The following is a 19,334-nucleotide window of genomic DNA, read 5'->3' as shown; positions in this document are numbered from 1 at the left end:
AGAGACGGAGGGAGAGAGAGAGAGACAGAGGGGGAGAGAGAGAGAGAGACGGAGGGGGAGAGAGAGAGAGAGAGACGGAGGGGGAGAGAGAGAGAGAGAGACGGAGGGGGAGAGGACGAGACGGAGGGGCAGAGAGAGAGAGAGAGAGACGGAGGGGCAGAGAGAGAGAGACAAGGAGTGAGAGAGAGAGACGGAGGGGGAGAGAGAGAGAGACGGAGGGGGAGAGAGAGAGAGACGGAGGGGGAGAGAGAGACGGAGGGGGGGGAGAGAGAGAGAGAGAGACGGAGGGGGAGAGAGAGAGAGATGGAAGTGGGGAGAGAGAGAGAGACGGAACGGGAGAGAGAGAGAGACGGAAGGGGAGAGAGAGAGACGGAGGGGGAAAGAGACGGAGGGGGGAGAGAGAGAGAGAGAGACGGAGGGGGAGAGAGAGAGAGAGAGAGAGACGGAGGGGGAGAGAGAGAGAGACGGAGGGGCAGAGAGAGAGAGAGAGAGAGAGAGACGGAGGGGCAGAGAGAGACGGAGGGAGAGAGAGAGAGACGGAGGGGGAGAGAGAGAGAAAGAGACATAGGGGGAGAGAGAGAGAAAGAGACGGAGGGGGAGAGAGAGAGAGAGACGGAGGGGGAGAGTGAGAAAGAGAGAGACAGAGGGGGAGCGAGAGAGACGGAGGGGGAGAGAGAGAGAGACGGAGGGAGAGAGAGAGAGACAGAGGGGGAGAGAAAGAGAGAGACGGAGGGGGAGAGAGAGAGAGAGAGACGGAGGGGGAGAGAGAGAGAGAGAGACGGAGGGGGAGAGGACGAGACGGAGGGGCAGAGAGAGAGAGAGAGAGACGGAGGGGCAGAGAGAGAGAGACAAGGAGTGAGAGAGAGAGACGGAGGGGGAGAGAGAGAGAGACGGAGGGGGAGAGAGAGAGAGACGGAGGGGGAGAGAGAGACGGAGGGGGGGAGAGAGAGAGAGAGAAACGGAGGGGGAGAGAGAGAGAGATGGAAGTGGGGAGAGAGAGAGACGGAACGGGAGAGAGAGAGAGACGGAAGGGGAGAGAGAGAGACGGAGGGGGAAAGAGACGGAGGGGGAGAGACAGAGACGGAGGGGGAGAGAGACAGAGACGGAGGGAGAGAGAGAGAGAGACGGAGGGGGCGAGAGAGAGAGACAGAGGGGGAGAGAGAGAGAGACGGAGGGGGCGAGAGAGAGAGACGGAGGGGAAGAGAGAGAGACGGAGGGAGAGAGAGAGAGAGAGACGGAGGGGAGAGAGAGAGAGACGCAGAGAGAGAGAGACGGAGAGGGGGAGAGAGAGAATGACGGAGGGAGAGAGACAGAGACGGAGGGGGAGAGAGACAGAGACGGAGGGAGAGAGAGACAGAGAGAGACGAGGGGGAGAGAGAGACGGAGGGGGAGAGAGAGAGAGAGAGAGACGGAGGGGGAGAGAGAGAGACGGAGGGAGAGAGAGAGAGAGAGACGGAGGGGGAGAGAGAGAGAGAGAGAGAGACGCAGAGAGAGAGAGACGGAGAGGGGGAGAGAGAGAATGACGGAGGGGGAGAGACAGAGGGGGAGAGGGGTAGAGAGGGAGACGAAGGGGGGAGAGAGAAAGACGGAGGGAGAGAGAGATGGAGGACGAGAGAGAGAGAGAGAGACAGAGGGCGAGAGAAAGAGAGAGACGGACGGAGGGAGAAAGAAAGAGGCAGAGAGAGATGGTGGAGGGAGGGAGACAGAGAGATGGCGGGAGACGGATGGAGAGAGATGGCGGGGAGGGAGGGAGACGGACGGACGGAGAGAGATGGTAGGGAGGGAGGGAAACAGACGGAGCGAGATGGAGGGAGAGAGATGGATGGAGGGAGGGAGGGAGAGAGAGAGATGGAGGGAGGGAGAGAGATGGATGGAGGGAGGGAGAGAGAGATGGAGGAAGGGAGATGGAGAGAGATGGAGGAAGGGAGAACGGGAGAGAGATGGAGAGGGAGGAAGGGAGATGGGAGAGGGAGGAAGGGAAACGGAGTGAGAGATGACGGGAGACAGGGAGAGAGAGATGGAGGGAGATGGCAAGAGACGGAGGGAGGGAGGGGAGGGGGGGAGAGATGGTGGGAGGGAGACGGCGAAAGATGGGGAGGGAGAGATGGAGGGAAAGATGGAGGGTGGAGACAGAGGGAGGGAGAAAGAGAGAGAAGGAGGGAGATGCAAGGAGACGGAGAGATGAGGGGGGAAACCGAGAGGCGGAGAGAGATGAGGCGGAGAGAGATGAGACGGAGAGAGATGAGACGAGATGAGCGAGAGATGAGAGGCGGAGAGAGATGAGGCGGAGAGAGATGAGGCGGAGAGAGATGAGGCGAAGAGAGATGAGGCGGAGAGAGATGAGGCGGAGAGAGATGAGGCGGAGAGAGATGAGGCGGAGAGAGATGAGGCGAAGAGAGATGAGGCGGAGAGAGATGAGGCGGAGAGAGATGAGGCGGAGAGAGATGAGGCGGAGAGAGATGAGGCGAAGAGAGATGAGACGGAGAGAGATGAGACGGAGAGAGATGTGAGGCGGAGAGAGATGAGACGGAGAGAGATGAGACGGAGAGAGATGAGGCGGAGAGAGATGAGGCAGAGAGAGATGAGGCGGAGAGAGATGAGACGGAGAGAGATGAGACGGAGAGAGATGAGACGGAGAGAGATGAGACGAAGAGAGATGAGACGAAGAGGGAGGGCGACGGAGGGAGAAAACCCTTTTTTTTTCTTTTTTTGACAGCTGATTGATATTTTGGGGCACTAGAGCAAACCTGGAGACATGAGGAGGAGGAGCGGGACCGGGAGTGGCGTGGGCTTCGGATGAGGGACAGCCTGAAATTATAGAGCGCTAATCATGCAATTACAGTATGAGGCGGAAGGGGGGAGGGAAGTCGAATGGGGGGGGGGATTAGCAAGCCAGGGTCCAAAGTGTGCTTTTCCAGGCAGGATGGCGAGGGCAGGGGCTGGATGAGGGAGTGTGGCCTCATTGGGCTCTCCTCTCTGGGCCCCAGCTGGGAGTTTATTATCTCCGTTGTGCTCCACAGTGGCACGCGAGGTTCCGGACCGCGGCCGCCAGCCCAGAGAAAGACAGGGAGGGGAGGATATGAGCAATGAGGGAGGGTTAATCTCATCTCCGGACTGGAGCAAGGGGGATAGCCCCTCTCCAGTGAAGCTACACTGAGCTCTTTCTCTCCATCCTCCATTGATAAAGTGACTAGTCTTTGTGTTGCTTGTTCGAGTGGCGAAACAAAACCGGTTACCAGAAATAGACCAGATGGATCCTGTGTTCAGTTTGGCTGAAATGGGTTGATGATAAAAGTTGGATCGATCTTTCCCGGCAGTGCATCATTGATTTAATTAATCCATAGCACAGGGAACTGTTCTCTCAAGGATCTTGGCAAGGGGCCAATACAAATATACAGTACTGTATGCAAAAAGATAATGTGCACGAAAGCACTCACCCTTTGACATAATGTTTTCCAGGCCCTGTCTAACAAGTGGGGTTCCTTTCAGCAGGCAACATAATGAACATGAACGCTTGTAGAAACACAACTCATACCACTAACTGGGAGAAATGTTTCCATCCAGGAGGATGAGAAGGATGGAGGGATGACTTGTTCTCTAGATCTCTCTCTCACTCAGCCTCTCAGAGGAGCGTACAGCTGTGACTTACCCACAGGTCACCTACTGACTGTCACCTACTGACTGTCACCTGGTCACCTACTGACTGTCACCAGGTCACCTACTGACTGTCACCTGGTCACCTACTGACTGTCACCAGATCACCTACTGACTGTCACCAGGTCACCTACTGACTGTCACCAGGTCACCTACTGACTGTCACCTACTGACTGTCACCTGGTCACCTACTGACTGTCACCTGGTCACCTACTGACTGTCACCTACTGACTGTCACCTGGTCTTCTACTGACTGTCACCTGGTCACCTACTGACTGTCACCTACTGACTGTCACCAGATCACCTACTGACTGTCACCTGGTCACCTACTGACTGTCACCAGATCACCTACTGACTCACCAGGTCACCTACTGACTGTCACCAGGTCACCTACTGACTGTCACCTACTGACTGTCACCTGGTCACCTACTGACTGTCACCTACTGACTGTCACCAGGTCACCTACTGACTGTCACCTACTGACTGTCACCTGGTCACCTACTGACTGTCACCTGGTCACCTACTGACTGTCACCTACTGACTGTCACCTGGTCACCTACTGACTGTCACCTACTGACTGTCACCTGGTCACCTACTGACTGACACCTACTGACTGTCACCTGGTCACCTACTGACTGTCACCTACTGACTGTCACCTGGTCACCTACTGACTGACACCTACTGACTGTCACCAGATCACCTACTGACTGTCACCAGGTCACCTACTGACTGTCACCTACTGACTGTCACCTGGTCACCTACTGACTGTCACCAGGTCACCTACTGACTGTCACCTGGTCACCTACTGACTGTCACCTGGTCACCTACTGACTGTCACCTACTGACTGTCATCAGGTCACCTACTGACTGTCACCTGGTCACCTACTGACTGTCACCTACTGACTGTCACCTGGTCACCTACTGACTGTCACCTACTGACTGTCACCTGGTCACCTACTGACTGACACCTACTGACTGTCACCAGGTCACCTACTGACTGACACCTGGTCACCTACTGACTGTCACCTACTGACTGTCACCTGGTCACCCACTGACTGTCGCCCGGTCACCCACTGACTGTCGGCCGGTCACCCACTGACTGTCGGCCGGTCACCCACTGACTGTCGGCCGGTCACCCACTGACTGTCGCCCACTGACTGTCGCCCGGTCACCTACTGACTGTCGCCCGGTCACCCACTGACTGTCACCCACTGGCTGTCGCCCGGTCACCCACTGACTGTCGCCTGGTCACCCACTGACTGTCACCCACTGGCTGTCACCCGGTCACCCACTGACTGTCGCCTGGTCACCCACTGACCTTCGCCCGGTCACCCACTGACTGTCACCCGGTCACCCACTGACTGTCGCCCGGTCACCTACTGACTGTCACCCGGTCACCTACTGACTGTCGCCCAGTCACCCACTGACTGTCACCTACTGACTGTCGCCCGGTCACCCACTGACTGTCACCCACTGGCTGTCGCCCGGTCACCCACTGACTGTCGCCTGGTCACCCACTGACTGTCACCCACTGGCTGTCGCCCGGTCACCCACTGACTGTCACCCGGTCACCCACTGACTGTCACCCGGTCACCTACTGACTGTCACCCGGTCACCCACTGACTGTCGCCCGGTAACCCACTGACTGTCACCCACTGGCTGTCAGCCGGTCACCCACTGACTGTCACCCGGTCACCCACTGACTCACCCGGTCACCCACTGACTGTCGCCTGATACACTGTTGGCTGTCTATTTCCTACACTACTAGACAAGGCAGAGCATCTTGTTTTCTGGCCCCTTATGCAGTGATTGAGTCCAACCAGGCGACCACTGAGAGCTATTTCTAAATCGTAGAAATTCTTGTTTTGCACATGTGATGTTTGTGTGTGTGTGACATCTTGGCATTAACAGTTCATGAGTGTGGTGCGTGTACGTGCCCTCAGATTAGAAGGCCGTTGAACACTCGGCCCTACAGCACCACACCACAGTAGTATAACGACTGGCCAGACGTGCTCTCATCATCCAAAACAGAAATGACCTAATTATGAATCTGCCAGATTTATATTCCCTCTCGACCCTGGTGCACTCAGTGGTTAGAGGCCCAACTGGCAGCACTAGGCTATAATTACTGGCCCTGCTAACAGAGGAACCATTTTGAGCCCTCAGTGTCTGTGGATAATACAGAGAGACAGGGAAGATCTGAGAAACTGTCCCCAAAAGCCCCGGCCACCGGGAAGCATTTTGGTTCTGTGCCGTATTGTCTAATGACTTTTCTCTGCCAGTTGGACGTGTCTGCTGTCCCGCCTTGTACTGGTCTTCAGTTTAACAGAATCAGCTATGTTGTTTTGGTACCAAGCGGCTAACATTTAAAACATTCAGATTTGTATATTTTTTTAAGCTTTAAAGCAGTTGGGGCAGTTTCTTTGCCCAAATGGTTGGTCAGGATTTTCAGGTCTCTCCAGAGATGTTCGATCGAGTTCAAGTCCGCGCTCTGGCTGGGCCACTCAAGGACATTCAGAGACTTGTCCCGAAGCCAGTCCTGCATTGTGTTGGCTGTGTGCTTAGGGTCGTTGTCCTGTTGGAAGGTGAACTTTCACCCCAGTCTTATGTCCTGAGCGCTCTGGAGCAGGTTTTCATCACAGATCTCTCTGTACTTTGCTCCATTCAACTTTGCCTTGATCCTGACTAGTCTCCCGGTCCCTGCTGCTGAAAAACAACCCCGTACAGGATGATTCTGCCACCTCCAGGCTTCACCATAGGGATGTTGCAAGGTTTCCTCCAGACTTGACGCTTGGCATTCAGGCCAAAGAGTTCAATCTTGGTTTCATCAGACCAGAGAATCTTGTTTCTCATGGTCTGAGAGTCTTTAGGTGCATTTTGGCAAACTCGAAGCAGGCTGTCATGTGCCTTTTACTGAGGAGTGGCTTCCGTCTGGCCACTCTACCATAAAGGCCTGATTGGTGGAGTGCTGCAGAGATGGTTGTCCTTCTGGACGGTTCCATCTCCACAGAAGAACTCTGGAGCTCTGTCAGAGTGACCATTGGGTTCTTGGTCACCTCCCTGACCAAATGCTGCAGACATTTTTTGTACCCTTCCCCAGATCTGTGCCTCGACGCAATACTGTCTCTGAGCTTTACGGACAATTCCTTCAACCTCATGGCTTGGTTTTTGCTCTGAAATACACTGTCAACTGTGGGACCTTATATAGACAGTTGTGTGACTTTCTAAATCATGTCCAATCAATTGAATTTAGCACAGGTGGACTCCAATCAAGTTGTGGAAACATCTCAAGGATGATCAATGGAAACAGGATGCTCCTGAATTTAATTTAGAGTCTCATAGCAAAGGGTCTGAATACTTATGTAAATAAGATATTTTTGTTTCTATTTAAAAAAAAAAAAAATAATTCTAAAAACCTGATTTTGCCACGTCATTATGGGGTATTGTGATGTCATTATGGGATATTGTGATGTCATTATGGGGTATTGGGCTGTCATTATGGGGTATTGTGATGTCATTATGGGGTATTGTGTGTAGACTGATGAGGAAAACATTTATTTAATCCATTTTAGAATAAGGCTGTAATGTAGCAAAAAGTGAAGGGGTCTGAATACTTTCTGAATGCACTGTATATCATAAATCAAATCAAATGTATTTATATAGCCCTTCGTACATCAGCTGATATCTCAAAGTGCTGTACAGAAACCCAGCCTAAAACCCCAAACAGCAAGCAATGCATGTGAAAGAAGCACGGTGGCTAGGAAAAACTCCCTAGGAAAAACTCCTTAGAAAGGCCAAAAACCTTGGAAGAAACCTAGAGAGGAACCAGGCTATGAGGGGTGGCCAGTCCTCTTCTGGCTGTGCAGGGTGGATATTATAACAGAACATGGTCAAGATGTTAAAATGTTCATAAATGACCAGCATGGTCAAATAATAATAATCATAGTAGTTGTCGAGGATGCAACAAGCACGTCCGGTAAACAGGTCAGGGTTCCATAGCCGCAGGCAGAACAGTTGAAACTGGAGCAGCAGCACGGCCAGGTGGACTGGGGACAGCAAGGAGTCATCATACCATGTAGTCCTGAGGCATGGTCCTAGGGCTCAGGTCGTCCGAGAGAAAGACAGAAAGAGAGAAAGAGAGAATTAGAGAGAGCATATTTAAATTCACACAGGACACCGGATAAGACAAGAGAAATACTCCAGATGTAACAGACTGACCCTAGCCCCCCGACACAAACTACTGCAGCATAAATACTGGAGGCTGAGACAGGAGGGATCAGAAGACACTGTGGCCCATCCGATGATACCCCCGGACAGGGCCAAACAGGCAGGAAATAACCCCACCCACTTTGCCAAAGCACAGCCCCTACACCACTAGAGGGATGTCTCCAACCACCAACTTACCATTCTAAGACAAGGCCGAGTATAGCCCACAACGATCTCCGCCATGGCACAACCCAAGGGGGGGCGCCAACCCAGACAGGAAGACCACGTCAGTGACTCAACCCACTCAAGTGACGCACCCCTCCCATGGACGGCATGGAAGAACACCAGTAGGCCAGTGACTCAGCCCCTGTAAAAGGGTTAGAGGCAGAGAATCCCAGCTGTAGCTTTAGGTATACATCATTGTATACCTAAAGCTACAGTCCAGACCTAGTATAACAGTAATGCTTCCGTCCCTCTCCTCGCCCAGGGAACCTCCGAACACATCAGCAACGGCCTCCCACCATGCATCGTTACCTATCGCTCCAGTGCAAGGAAAACAACTACTTCAAGGTCTCAGAGCGAGTGATGTCACCGATTGAAACGCTACTAGCGTATACAGGTTACGCTAGCTGTAAGGCAGCATTACCCCTAACCACCAGTCAGGAGAAACACAGTCCTAGTGTACACCGGTTACGCTAGCTGTAAGGCAGCATTACCCCTAACCACCAGTCAGGAGAAACACAGTCCTAGCGTACACCGGTTACGCTAGCTGTAAGGTAGCATTACCCCTAACCACCAGTCAGGAGAAACACAGTCCTAGTGTACACCGGTTACGCTAGCTGTAAGGCAGCATTACCCCTAACCACCAGTCAGGAGAAACACAGTCCTGGTGTATATAGGTTACGCTAGCTGTAAGGCAGCATTACCCCTAACCACCAGTCAGGAGAAACACAGTCCTAGTGTATATAGGTTACGCTAGCTGTAAGGTAGCATTACCCCTAACTACCAGTCAGGAGAAACACAGTCATCACACATTCATCAATCAGGACAGGTTATCCAAGACTCCCACACAACACAGCAAACCACCGGTCTAGGTCAAGACACTATAGACCGAGACAGAGTTGTGAAATGCAAAATGAAAGGTTTGACTGTTTGTACATGTAAGATGTGTTTTTTGTACTTGATGTCTATGTGACTTCAATGCAGAGATGTGTTTTTTGTACTTGAGGTCTTCCAATGCACACCAGCAGATAGCAAGCCTGACAAATCAGACAAGATGAGATCTTTAACCAGTCTGTATGTGTGTCCACAGAGCGGCCAGAGGGGAGATCTTTAACCAGTCTGAGTGTGTCCACAGAGCGGCCAGAGGGGAGATCTTTAACCAGTCTGAGTGTGTGTCCACAGAGCGGCCAGAGGGGAGAACTTTAACCAGTCTGTATGTGTGTCAACAGTGCGGCCGGAGGGGAGATCTTTAACCAGTCTGAGTGTGTCCACAGAGCGGCCAGAGGGGAGATCTTTAACCAGTCTGAGTGTGTGTCCACAGAACGGCCAGAGGGGAGATCTTTAACCAGTCTGTATGTGTGTCCACAGTGCGGCCGGAGGGGAGATCTTTAACCAGTGTGTAGCGGAGAGGGACGAGGCCTTCAAAGAGGAGGACGTTAAGAGGCTGTTGAGACAGATCCTAGAGGGAGTCTCCTTCCTCCACAGGAACAACGTGGTGCACCTGGACATCAAGGTCAGTCCCCAACCCCTGTTAGACGCTTTACCTTATTTTATTAGGATCCCCATTAGCTGTTACGAAAGCAGCAGCTGCTCTTCCTAAGGTCCAACCTTTTATCAACGTTCACTTCTTATATGTATGTTAGACCATGGGTGGGAAAACATTTTGGCTTGAGGGCCACGTCGCGATTAAAAAAATCAGAGGAAGGCCGCACAGATTTTTTTTTGGGGGGGGGGTCGATTTCTTTATCAAAAGAAATTTGTGTGCCAGAAAAAGCCAGTTATCTGAAAATATATACTGTACTTTCTATCTAGTTTTAGATGTTCAAGAGGTCCACATTTGAGCAATTAAGTCAGATAAACTCATGGATACCATTGCGTTGTCTCTGTGTGCAGTTTGAAAGAAGCTGAAGGTAGTTTCTGGAGCCATTGCTTACTAGGCCAAAACATCTCTTTAAAGATGGGAGCAAGCTTTTATACCGTGGTTTAGATCCTGTACCAAACATCCTCTAATGCTGCTGTCCAGTTAGTCCCCACTAGACCTCCTCTCTAAGGCTGCTGTCCAGTTAGTCCCCACTAGACCTCCTCTCTAATGCTGCTGTCCAGTTAGCCCCATTAGACCTCCTCTCTAATGCTGCTGTCCAGTTAGTCCCCACTAGACCTCCTCTCTAATGCTGCTGTCACGTTGCTCTTCTCTCCAGCCCCAGAACATTCTGCTGACCTGCAATGCTCCTCTGGGCGACATCAAGATTGTGGACTTTGGTCTGTCCAGGATGGTGAGCAGCAGTCAGGAGCTCAGAGAGATCATGGGGACCCCGGAGTATGTGGGTGAGTAGAGCAGCAAACACACAGCCCCTGACCGGCGGCCATGTTGTTATGACCGTCATGGTCACTCCAAGTCTTCAGAGGGATAGTTGATAAGTCATTTTTTCTTTTGCAGCTCCAGAAATCCTTAATTACGAACCAATTAGCACAGCAACAGACATGTGGTAAGTGGCCTTTCACACTAACTTAGTGCAGTGGTTCTTAAACATCTCCTCGAGGACCCCCAGACATTCCATGTACTTTATTTTTTCCAGAGCTAGCACACCTGATTAAACTTGTCAACTAATCATCAAGCCTTTGACTAGGTCAATCAAGTGAGCTAGGTCAGAGCTACATCAAAATTGTGAAACGTCGAAGAGAGGTTTGAGAACCACTGTCTTAGTTCAACAGTATGTGGTATGGCTTGTGGTTGTTTTATCCAATAGCTTCTTTGAGACAGAGAGGGATACACTGCTCAAAAAAATAAAGGGAACACTTAAACAACACATCCTAGATCTGAATGAAAGAAATAATCTTATTAAATACTTTTTTGTTTACATAGTTGAATGTGCTGACAACAAAATCACACAAAAATAATCATTGGAAATCCAATTTATCAACCCATGGAGGTCTGGATTTGGAGTCACACTCAAAATTAAAGTGGAAAACCACACTACAGGCTGATCCAACTTTGATGTAATGTCCTTAAAACAAGTCAAAATGAGGCTCAGTAGTGTATGTGGCCTCCATGTGCTTGTATGACCTCCCTACAACGCCTGGGCATGCTCCTGATGAGGTGGCGGATGGTCTCCTGAGGGATCTCCTCCCAGACCTGGACTAAAGCATCCGCCAACTCCTGGACAGTCTGTGGTGCAATGTGGCGTTGGTGGATGGAGCGAGACATGATGTCCCAGATGTGCTCAATTGGATTCAGGTCTGGGGAACGGGCGGGCCAGTCCATAGCATCAATGCCTTCCTCTTGCAGGAACTGCTGACACACTCCAGCCACATGAGGTCTAGCATTGTCTTGCATTAGGAGGAACCCAGGTCCAACCGCACCAGCATATGGTCTCACAAGGGGTCTGAGGATCTCATCTCGGTACCTAATGGCAGTCAGGCTACCTCTGGCGAGCACATGGAGGGCTGTGCGGCCCCCCAAAGAAATGCCACTCCACATGACTGACCCACCGCCAAACCGGTCATGCTGGAGGATGTTGCAGGCAGCAGAACGTTCTCCACGGCGTCTCCAGACTCTGTCACGTCTGTCACGTGCTCAGTGTGAACCTGCTTTCATCTGTGAAGAGCACAGGGCGCCAGTGGCGAATTTGCCAATCTTGGTGTTCTCTGGCAAATGCCAAACGTCCTGCACGGTGTTGGGCTGTAAGCACAACCCCCACCAGTGGACGTCGGGCCCTCATACCACCCTCATGGAGTCTGTTTCTGACCATTTGAGCAGACACATGCACATTTGTGGCCTGCTGGAGGTCATTTTGCAGGGCTCTGGCAGTGTTCCTCCTGCTCCTCCTTGCACAAAGGCGGAGGTAGCGGTCCTGCTGCTGGGTTGTTGCCCTCCTGCGGCCTCCTCCACATTTCCTGATGTACTGTCCTGTGTCCTGGTAGCGCCTCCATGCTCTGGACACTATGCTGACAGACACAGCAAACCTTCTTGCCACAGCTCGCATTGATGTGCCATCCTGGATGAGCTGCACTACCTGAGCCACTTGTGTGGGTTGTAGACTCCGTCTCATGCTACCACTAGAGTGAAAGCACCGCCAGCATTCAAAAGTGACCAAAACATCAGCCAGGAAGCATAGGAACTGAGAAGTGGTCTGTGGTCTCCACCTGCAGAACCACTCCTTTATTGGGAGTGTCTTGCTTATTGCCTATAATTTCCACCTGTTGTCTATTCCATTTGCACAACAGCATGGGAAATGTATTAACAATCAGTGTTGCTTCCTAAGTGGACAGTTTCATTTCACAGAAGTGTGATTGACTTGGAGTTACATTGTGTTGTTTGAGTGTTCCCTTTATTTTTTTGAGCAGTGTATAATGGAAAACTTCACACATGTAATAAAACAGAACCATTCCCTAGATGGGCTTTTAAAATGATAAAGACTTTATCTTAGAGAAAATCTTCAGCTCATTTCCAGTGGCTGTATATACACTATATATATACAAAACTATGTGGACACTGCTACAAAGTTGTGTATTTGGCTATTATAGCCACACCCATTGGTGACAGGTGTATAAAATCAAGCACACAGCCATGCAATCTTCATAGACACACATCGGCAGTAGAATGGCCCGTACTGAAGAGATCAGTGACTCTCAACGTGGCACCGTCATAGGATGCCACCTTTCCAACAAGTCAGTTTGTCAAATTTCTGCACTGCTAGAGCTGCCCCGGTCAACTGTAAGTGCTGTTATAGTGAAGGGGAAACGTCTAGGAGCAACAACGGCTCTGTCACGACTTCCGCCGAAGTCGGTCCCTCTCCTTGTTCGGGCGATGTTAGGCAGTCGACGTCACCGACCTTCTAGCCATCGCTGATCCATTTTTTATTTTCCATTGGTTTTGTCTTGTCTTCCAACACACCTGGTTCCAATCCCATCAATTACATGTTGTGTATTTAACCCTCTATTTCCCCTCATGTCCTTGTCGGTGATTGTTTGTTGTATGTATTGGTGCAAGTTATGTTCTGGTGTGCGACGGGTTTTGAACCCTCTTATTTTATTTAGTATATTTTGGTTTTAGGAGTTTTTTTATATTCATTAAACTGCTCCGTTTAAAGTTCACTCTCCTGCGCCTGACTTCCCTGCCACCAGCACGCACCCATCACAGGCTCAGCCGCGAAGTGGTAGGCCACACAAGCTCACAGAACGGGACCCCTAAGTGCTGAAGTGCGTAGCGTGTAAAAGTCATCTGTCCTCGGTTGCAACACACACTACCGAGTTCCAAACTGCCTCTGGAAGCAACATCAGCACAAGAACTGTTCGTCGGGAGCTTCATGAAATGGGTTTCCATGGCCGAGCAGTTGCACACAAGCCTAAGATCACCATAGGCAATGCCAAGCGTCGGCTAGAGTGGTGTAAAGCTCGCTGCCATTGGACTCTGGAGCAGTGGAAATGCATTGTCTGGAGTGATGAATCACGCTTCACCTTCTGGCAGTCCGACGGGCGAATCTGGGTTTATCGGATACCCGGAGAACACTACCTGCCCCAATGCATAGTGTCAACTGTAAAGTTTGGTGAATGAGGAATACTAGTCTGGGGCTGTTTTTCATGGTTCAGGTTAGGCCCGCTTAGTTGCAGTGAAAGGGAATCTTAACCCTACAGCATACAATGATATTCTAGATGATTCTGTGCTTCCAACGTTGTGGCAACAGTTTAGGGAAGGCCCTTTCCTGTTTCAGCATGACAATGGTTTGTCGAGATTGGTGTGGAAGAACTTGACTGGCCTGCACAGAGCCCTGATCTCAACCCCATCGAAAATCTTTCGGATGAATTGGAATACCGACTGTGAGCCTGGCCTAGTCGCCCAACATCAGTGCCCGACCTCACTAATGCTCTTGTGGCTGAATGGAAGTCCCTGCAGCAATGTTCCAACATCTAGTGGAAAGCCTTCCCAGAAGAGTGGAGGCTGTTATAGCAGCAAAGGGGAGGACCAACTCCATATTAATGCCCATGATTCAGGAATGAGATGTTCGACGAGCAGGTGTCCACATACTTTTGGTCATGTAGTGTATATATATCTGTCTGTTTGTCACTTTATGTATCTGCCAGGAGTATTGGGGTGCTGACCTACGTGATGCTGACAGGTACCTCTCCCTTCCTGGGGGAGGACAAGCAGGAGACCTTCCTCAACATCTCCCAGATCAACGTCAGTTACCAGGAGGACGAGCTGGAGCATGTAGACCAGGCCGCCATCGCCTTCATCAAGGTCCTGCTCGTCAAAGAACCCCAGTGAGTAATGTGGTCATTGGGGGGTGTAGGGGATGGGGTTCTAAGCTGACATATGGAATTGTTTTAAGAAGTCATACAATGGATCATTTAGCTATGTCACGTCCTGACCAGCAGAGGGAGTAATTGTATTATAATTTGGTCAGGACGTGGCAGAAGGGTATTTGTTTTGTATGGTTGGGGTTGTGTGTATTATTAAAGGGGTGTTTGGTTTATGTAGTCTGGGGTTTGAGTATATGTTCTAGTGTTGGTTTTCTAGTCTGTCTATTTCTGTGTGGTTTGTGTGGCTCCCGATCAGGGACAGCTGTACGTCGTCGTTCCTGATTGGGAGTCATATATTAGATGCTTGTTTTCACCTGGGGATTTTGTGGGTAGTTGTCTTTAGCACTGCTGTTTGTGAGTATAGCCTGTTAAACTGTCTTTTGTCGTTCTTCGTTTTGTTATTTTTTCCGTGCTCTCTGTGTTTAATAAATATTCAAGATGAGCATCCACATTCCGGCTGCGTTTTGGTCATTACAAGCCAACGACACCCGTGACAAGCTATTTGATTTAGAATTCAGAATTGTAGGTAAAATATATATTTAACAATTATTTGATAAAATATTGAATTTGGCATTTACTACTATAGCCCAAAGAAACGCATTGAATAACACATTCATAAATGCAAGAAAGGCAGTCAAAAAATGTCATAAGGAATAAGGTTTTGAAGTGTCTGTCCTATATCTAAGAGATACACATTTAACCCCTTATTTTTGTTGGCACAAAATGACCTCCATACTGCCATTCATGTGTACCTTTAGACGAGTCCTGTAGGGCTAGTGGGGGTCATAGAGCAAAACGGAGAACAGTCTTGAAGGAGTTCCCACATATGCTTTGTTGGCTGCTATTCCTTCACTCTGCGGTCCAACTCATCCCAAACCATCTCAATTGGGTTGAGGTCGGGTGATTGTAGAGGCCAGGTCATCTGATAGGTCATCTGATGCAGCACTCATCACTCTCCTTCTTGGTCAAATAGCCCTTACACAGCCTGGAAGTGAGTTCGGTCATTGTCCTGTTGAGAAAGCGCAAACCAGATGGGATTGTGTATCGCTGTTGTAGTTATGCTGGTTAAGTGTGCCTTGAATTCTAAATAAATCACTGACAGTGTCACCAGCAAAGCACCATCACACCTCCTCCTCCATGCTTCACGGTGAGAACCACACATGCGGAGAGCATCCGTTCACCTAATATGCATCTCACAAAGACATGGCGGTTGGAACCAAAAATCTCAAATTTGGTCATCAGACCAAAGGACAGATTTCCACCGGTCTTCTTGTTGGTGTCCTTTTGGAGTGGTTTCTTTGCAGCAATTCAACCATGAAGGCCTGATTCACACAGTCTCCTCTGAACAGTTGATGTTGAGATATGTCGGAAATTGAACTTCATGAAGCATTTATTTGGGCTGCAATCTGAGGTGCAGTTAATTGCCGATATCTGAGGCTGGTTGTGCGAATGAACGTATCCTGTGCAGCAGAGGTAACTCTGGGTCATCCTTTCCTGTAGCGGTCCTCATGAGAGCCAGTTTCATCATAGCGCTTGATGGTTTTTGTGACTACACTTGAAGAAACGTTCAAAGTTCTTGAAATGTTCCGGATTGACTGACCTTCATGTCTTAAAGTAATGACGCACTGTAATTTCTCTTTGCGAGCTGTTCTTGACATAATATGGACTAGGTATTTTACCAAATAGGGCGATATTCTGTATACCAACGCTACCTTGTAACAACACAACTTATTGGCCCAAACGCATTAAGGAAAGAAATTCCACAAATTAACTTTTAACAAGGCACACCTGTTCATTGAAATGCATTCCGGGTGACTACCTCATGAAGCTGGTTGAGAGAATGCCAAGAGTGTGCAAAGCTGTAATCAAGACGAAGGGTGGCTACTTTGAATAATGTCATATAAAATCTATTTTGATTTGTTTAACACTTTTTTTTGGTTACTACATGATTCCATATTTGTTATTTCATAGTTTTGATGTCTTCACTATTATTCTACAATGTAGACTGCCAGACCACAAAAATCTATTCTATATACAGTAGGATAGGCCCCTTGGGGAATCAAATCCACATCATTTGTGTTGAAAGTGCCATGCTCGGTCAAACCCACCTAGCCATTGGAGAAGGTGAATATGGGGGTAAAAGTTTCCAATGATTCCCTGGCCTCACACACTCCTTTCTCCCAACAGGAACCGTGCCACTGCAGAAGAGTGCCTGCAGCACCAGTGGCTCCAGCCTAAAGAGAAAAGGGAAGCCGAGGCAACAGTAGATGTGAAAGACACTATAAGCCCCACCAAGTGCACCTCTGAGCCAGCCAGCCCCGAGAGCCCCATCAGGGGGGAGGAGGAGGATGGCCCCGAAACGGAGGAGCTGATCGTGATGGCGGCCTACACACTGGGCCAGTGCCGCCAGTCAACAGACAAGGAGGTCATGACCCCCGACCAGAAGGCCATCTCCAAACGCTTCAAGTTCGAGGAGCCCTTCAGCGCCCTCCAAGAGGTTCCTGGGGAGTTCATCTACTGATGGACTCACACACACACACACATCTCATCCTCTACACTAGGGGTTCCTGGAGAGCTAGTGGTGGTGTTGGGTCTCCCTTCTGCCCTTCACTGACACACCAGATAATTCAGATCGTCACGGCCCTGATTAGTTGCTTAGTAGAATCAGGTGCATTAGTGATGGGTTGGAGCCAAAGCCTGCACCAACCAGTAGCTTGCAAAGAACCTGGGTGGAAAAACTCCTGCTCTTACATCTAGGGAAAAGCAGTTAAAAACATTGCACTTACAAACCAGAAGAAACATCTCACACTTTTCTAACCCACCTCACGGTCTGAATTCGTAAACCAAACAGCTTTTTTGTCCCTTTTTTTTCATATACATCCTGTCGTTACTCCAGATTAAGCCTTGTTGTAACGTTACTCCAGACTGAGCCTTGTTGTGACGTTTCTCCAGATTAAGCCTTGTAACGTTTCTCCAGATTAAGCCTTGTTGTGACGTTTCTCCAGATTAAGCCTTGTTGTAACGTTACTCCAGACTGAGCCTTGTTGTGACGTTTCTCCAGACTAAGCCTTGTTGTGACGTTTCTCCAGACTAAGCCTTGTTGTGACGTTTCTCCAGACTGAGCCTTGTTGTAACGTTACTCCAGACTAAGCCTTGTTGTAACGTTACTCCAGACTGAGCCTTGTTGTAACGTTACTCCAGACTAAGCCATGTTGTGACGTTTCTCCAGACTAAGCCTTGTTGTGACGTTTCTCCAGACTAAGCCTTGTTGTGACGTTTCTCCAGACTAAGCCTTGTTGTAACGTTACTCCAGACTAAGCCATGTTGTGACGTTTCTCCAGACTGAGCCTTGTTGTAACGTTACTCCAGACTAAGCCTTGTTGTGACGTTACTCCAGACTAAGCCTTGTTGTAACGTTACTCCAGACTGAGCCTTGTTGTAACGTTACTCCAGACTAAGCCTTGTTGTGACGTTTCTCCAGACTAAGCCTTGTTGTGACGTTACTCCAGACTAAGCCTTGTTGTGACGTTACTCCAGACTAAGCCTTGTTGTAACGTTACTCCAGACTGAGCCTTGTTGTAACGTTACTCCAGACTGAGCCTTGTTGTGACGTTACTCCAGACTGAGCCTTGTTGTGACGTTTCTCCAGATTAAGCCTTGTTGTGACGTTTCTCCAGACTAAGCCTTGTTGTGACGTTTCTCCAGATTAATCCTTGTTGTGATGCTTTGTTTTCTTCTTCTTTGGTGCCTTGCTGGGAGAATTAGAGATGGAATTGCATCTTTTTTGTCCATGTTTTGTCTGCCATGTATTTTCTTTATGTTTAAGGTTATAGATATTTTCTGAAGGGGAAAGGGGGGGTTTAATTATATATATATCAAACGTTATGTTGATTTAAGAGTAAGTCTCTAAATAATTCTGTTGAAAAAGCCATTGAACACGTTTGACCCAGACCTGGGAACATCCCATGCGTTTCAATCTCTTCAGCAATAATAGCAAATAATTTACACTTGTATATGCAGAGAGCGCTTGGTTTTCTTTCCTAACTCCCAAATAATAGTCATCGTCACCATCAAACGAGAAGCTTCTTATTATGGGATGTTCTACTGTAAATAAAGATATATCTCTTAAACCTTTTTCTGAGTATGATTTGGTTTTTTTTTATACTGAATTATGGCCTTGAATGAAGATGTATTTATTTCAGAGGAGATTATGCATGGACACACTGGCAGCTGTGCCCGCTGGCTTCCTGCTCCCCTGGGTGCCCGCTCCCCTGGGTGCCCGCTCCCCTGGGTGCCCGCTCCCCTGGGTGCCCGCTCCCCTGGTGCCCGCTCCCCTGGGTGCCCGCTCCCCTGGGTGCCCGCTCCCCTGGGTTCCCGCTCCCCTGGTGCCCGCTCCCCTGAGGTGAAGCAAAGCATCAGTGATGCCCCATTAGCCATTCATATACAGCTGTTAGTTAAGAAGACTACTCTAGCCTTGCAGGTCCTCTCCTCCTCTGTCTCCTTGTCCATCTCTCACCCTCCACTTCTAATGTTTGGCTTTCCAGTGTGTTCTTTTTAATAACACCCTCCAACACAATTAACTTTAGGAAGACGTTATTGAGCCAGCAATTTAGATTTAAAACATTTTCCAGTAGTCCATTGGGTAAGTCATGTCTTTGGTGCACCTAAAAGAACATACAGAATTGTGACTTTATGCTTTACAACGTATGGGTCTGCGTAGAGAATTCTAAATTATATTTGTCAGGAACACAATAAGGACGTGGTCGAAACATTGTTTTCTCCCAAATGACCACTAGATGGCAATGTTGTCTCTATTCTGGGACTTACACATGAGTCATTAACTTTCCTTTAAAAGTGCATCCATAATCACTGATTAGACGTGATCGAACAGGTGAGTGCAAGGCCTCCATCACATGGCTTTCATCTGTTGGGGTCATTTCTAATCAGTGATT

General features: G+C 49.3%; 1 protein-coding gene across 1 annotated transcript; it reads left to right on the top strand.

The window, feature by feature from the left end:
- The first annotated feature begins 9,421 nt into the window (after window positions 1–9,421).
- Window positions 9,422–18,516, top strand: LOC106579690 (serine/threonine-protein kinase 17A). Its single transcript, XM_082966010.1, has 5 exons — window positions 9,422–9,595; window positions 10,281–10,407; window positions 10,520–10,568; window positions 14,164–14,343; window positions 16,570–18,516. Exons 1-5 carry the CDS (start codon window positions 9,437–9,439, stop codon window positions 16,901–16,903), a joined length of 849 nt encoding a protein of 282 aa, XP_082822136.1. The 5' UTR covers window positions 9,422–9,436; the 3' UTR covers window positions 16,904–18,516.
- Window positions 18,517–19,334: the final 818 nt, after the last annotated feature.

The sequence above is a fragment of the Salmo salar genome, chromosome 19 (assembly GCF_965601325.2).
Source record: "Salmo salar chromosome 19, fSalSal1, whole genome shotgun sequence".
NCBI classification, from domain to species: Eukaryota; Metazoa; Chordata; class Actinopteri; order Salmoniformes; family Salmonidae; genus Salmo; species Salmo salar.
The sequence above is the reverse complement of the archived record's forward strand: the minus strand, read 5'-3'. Positions and strand labels throughout refer to the sequence as shown.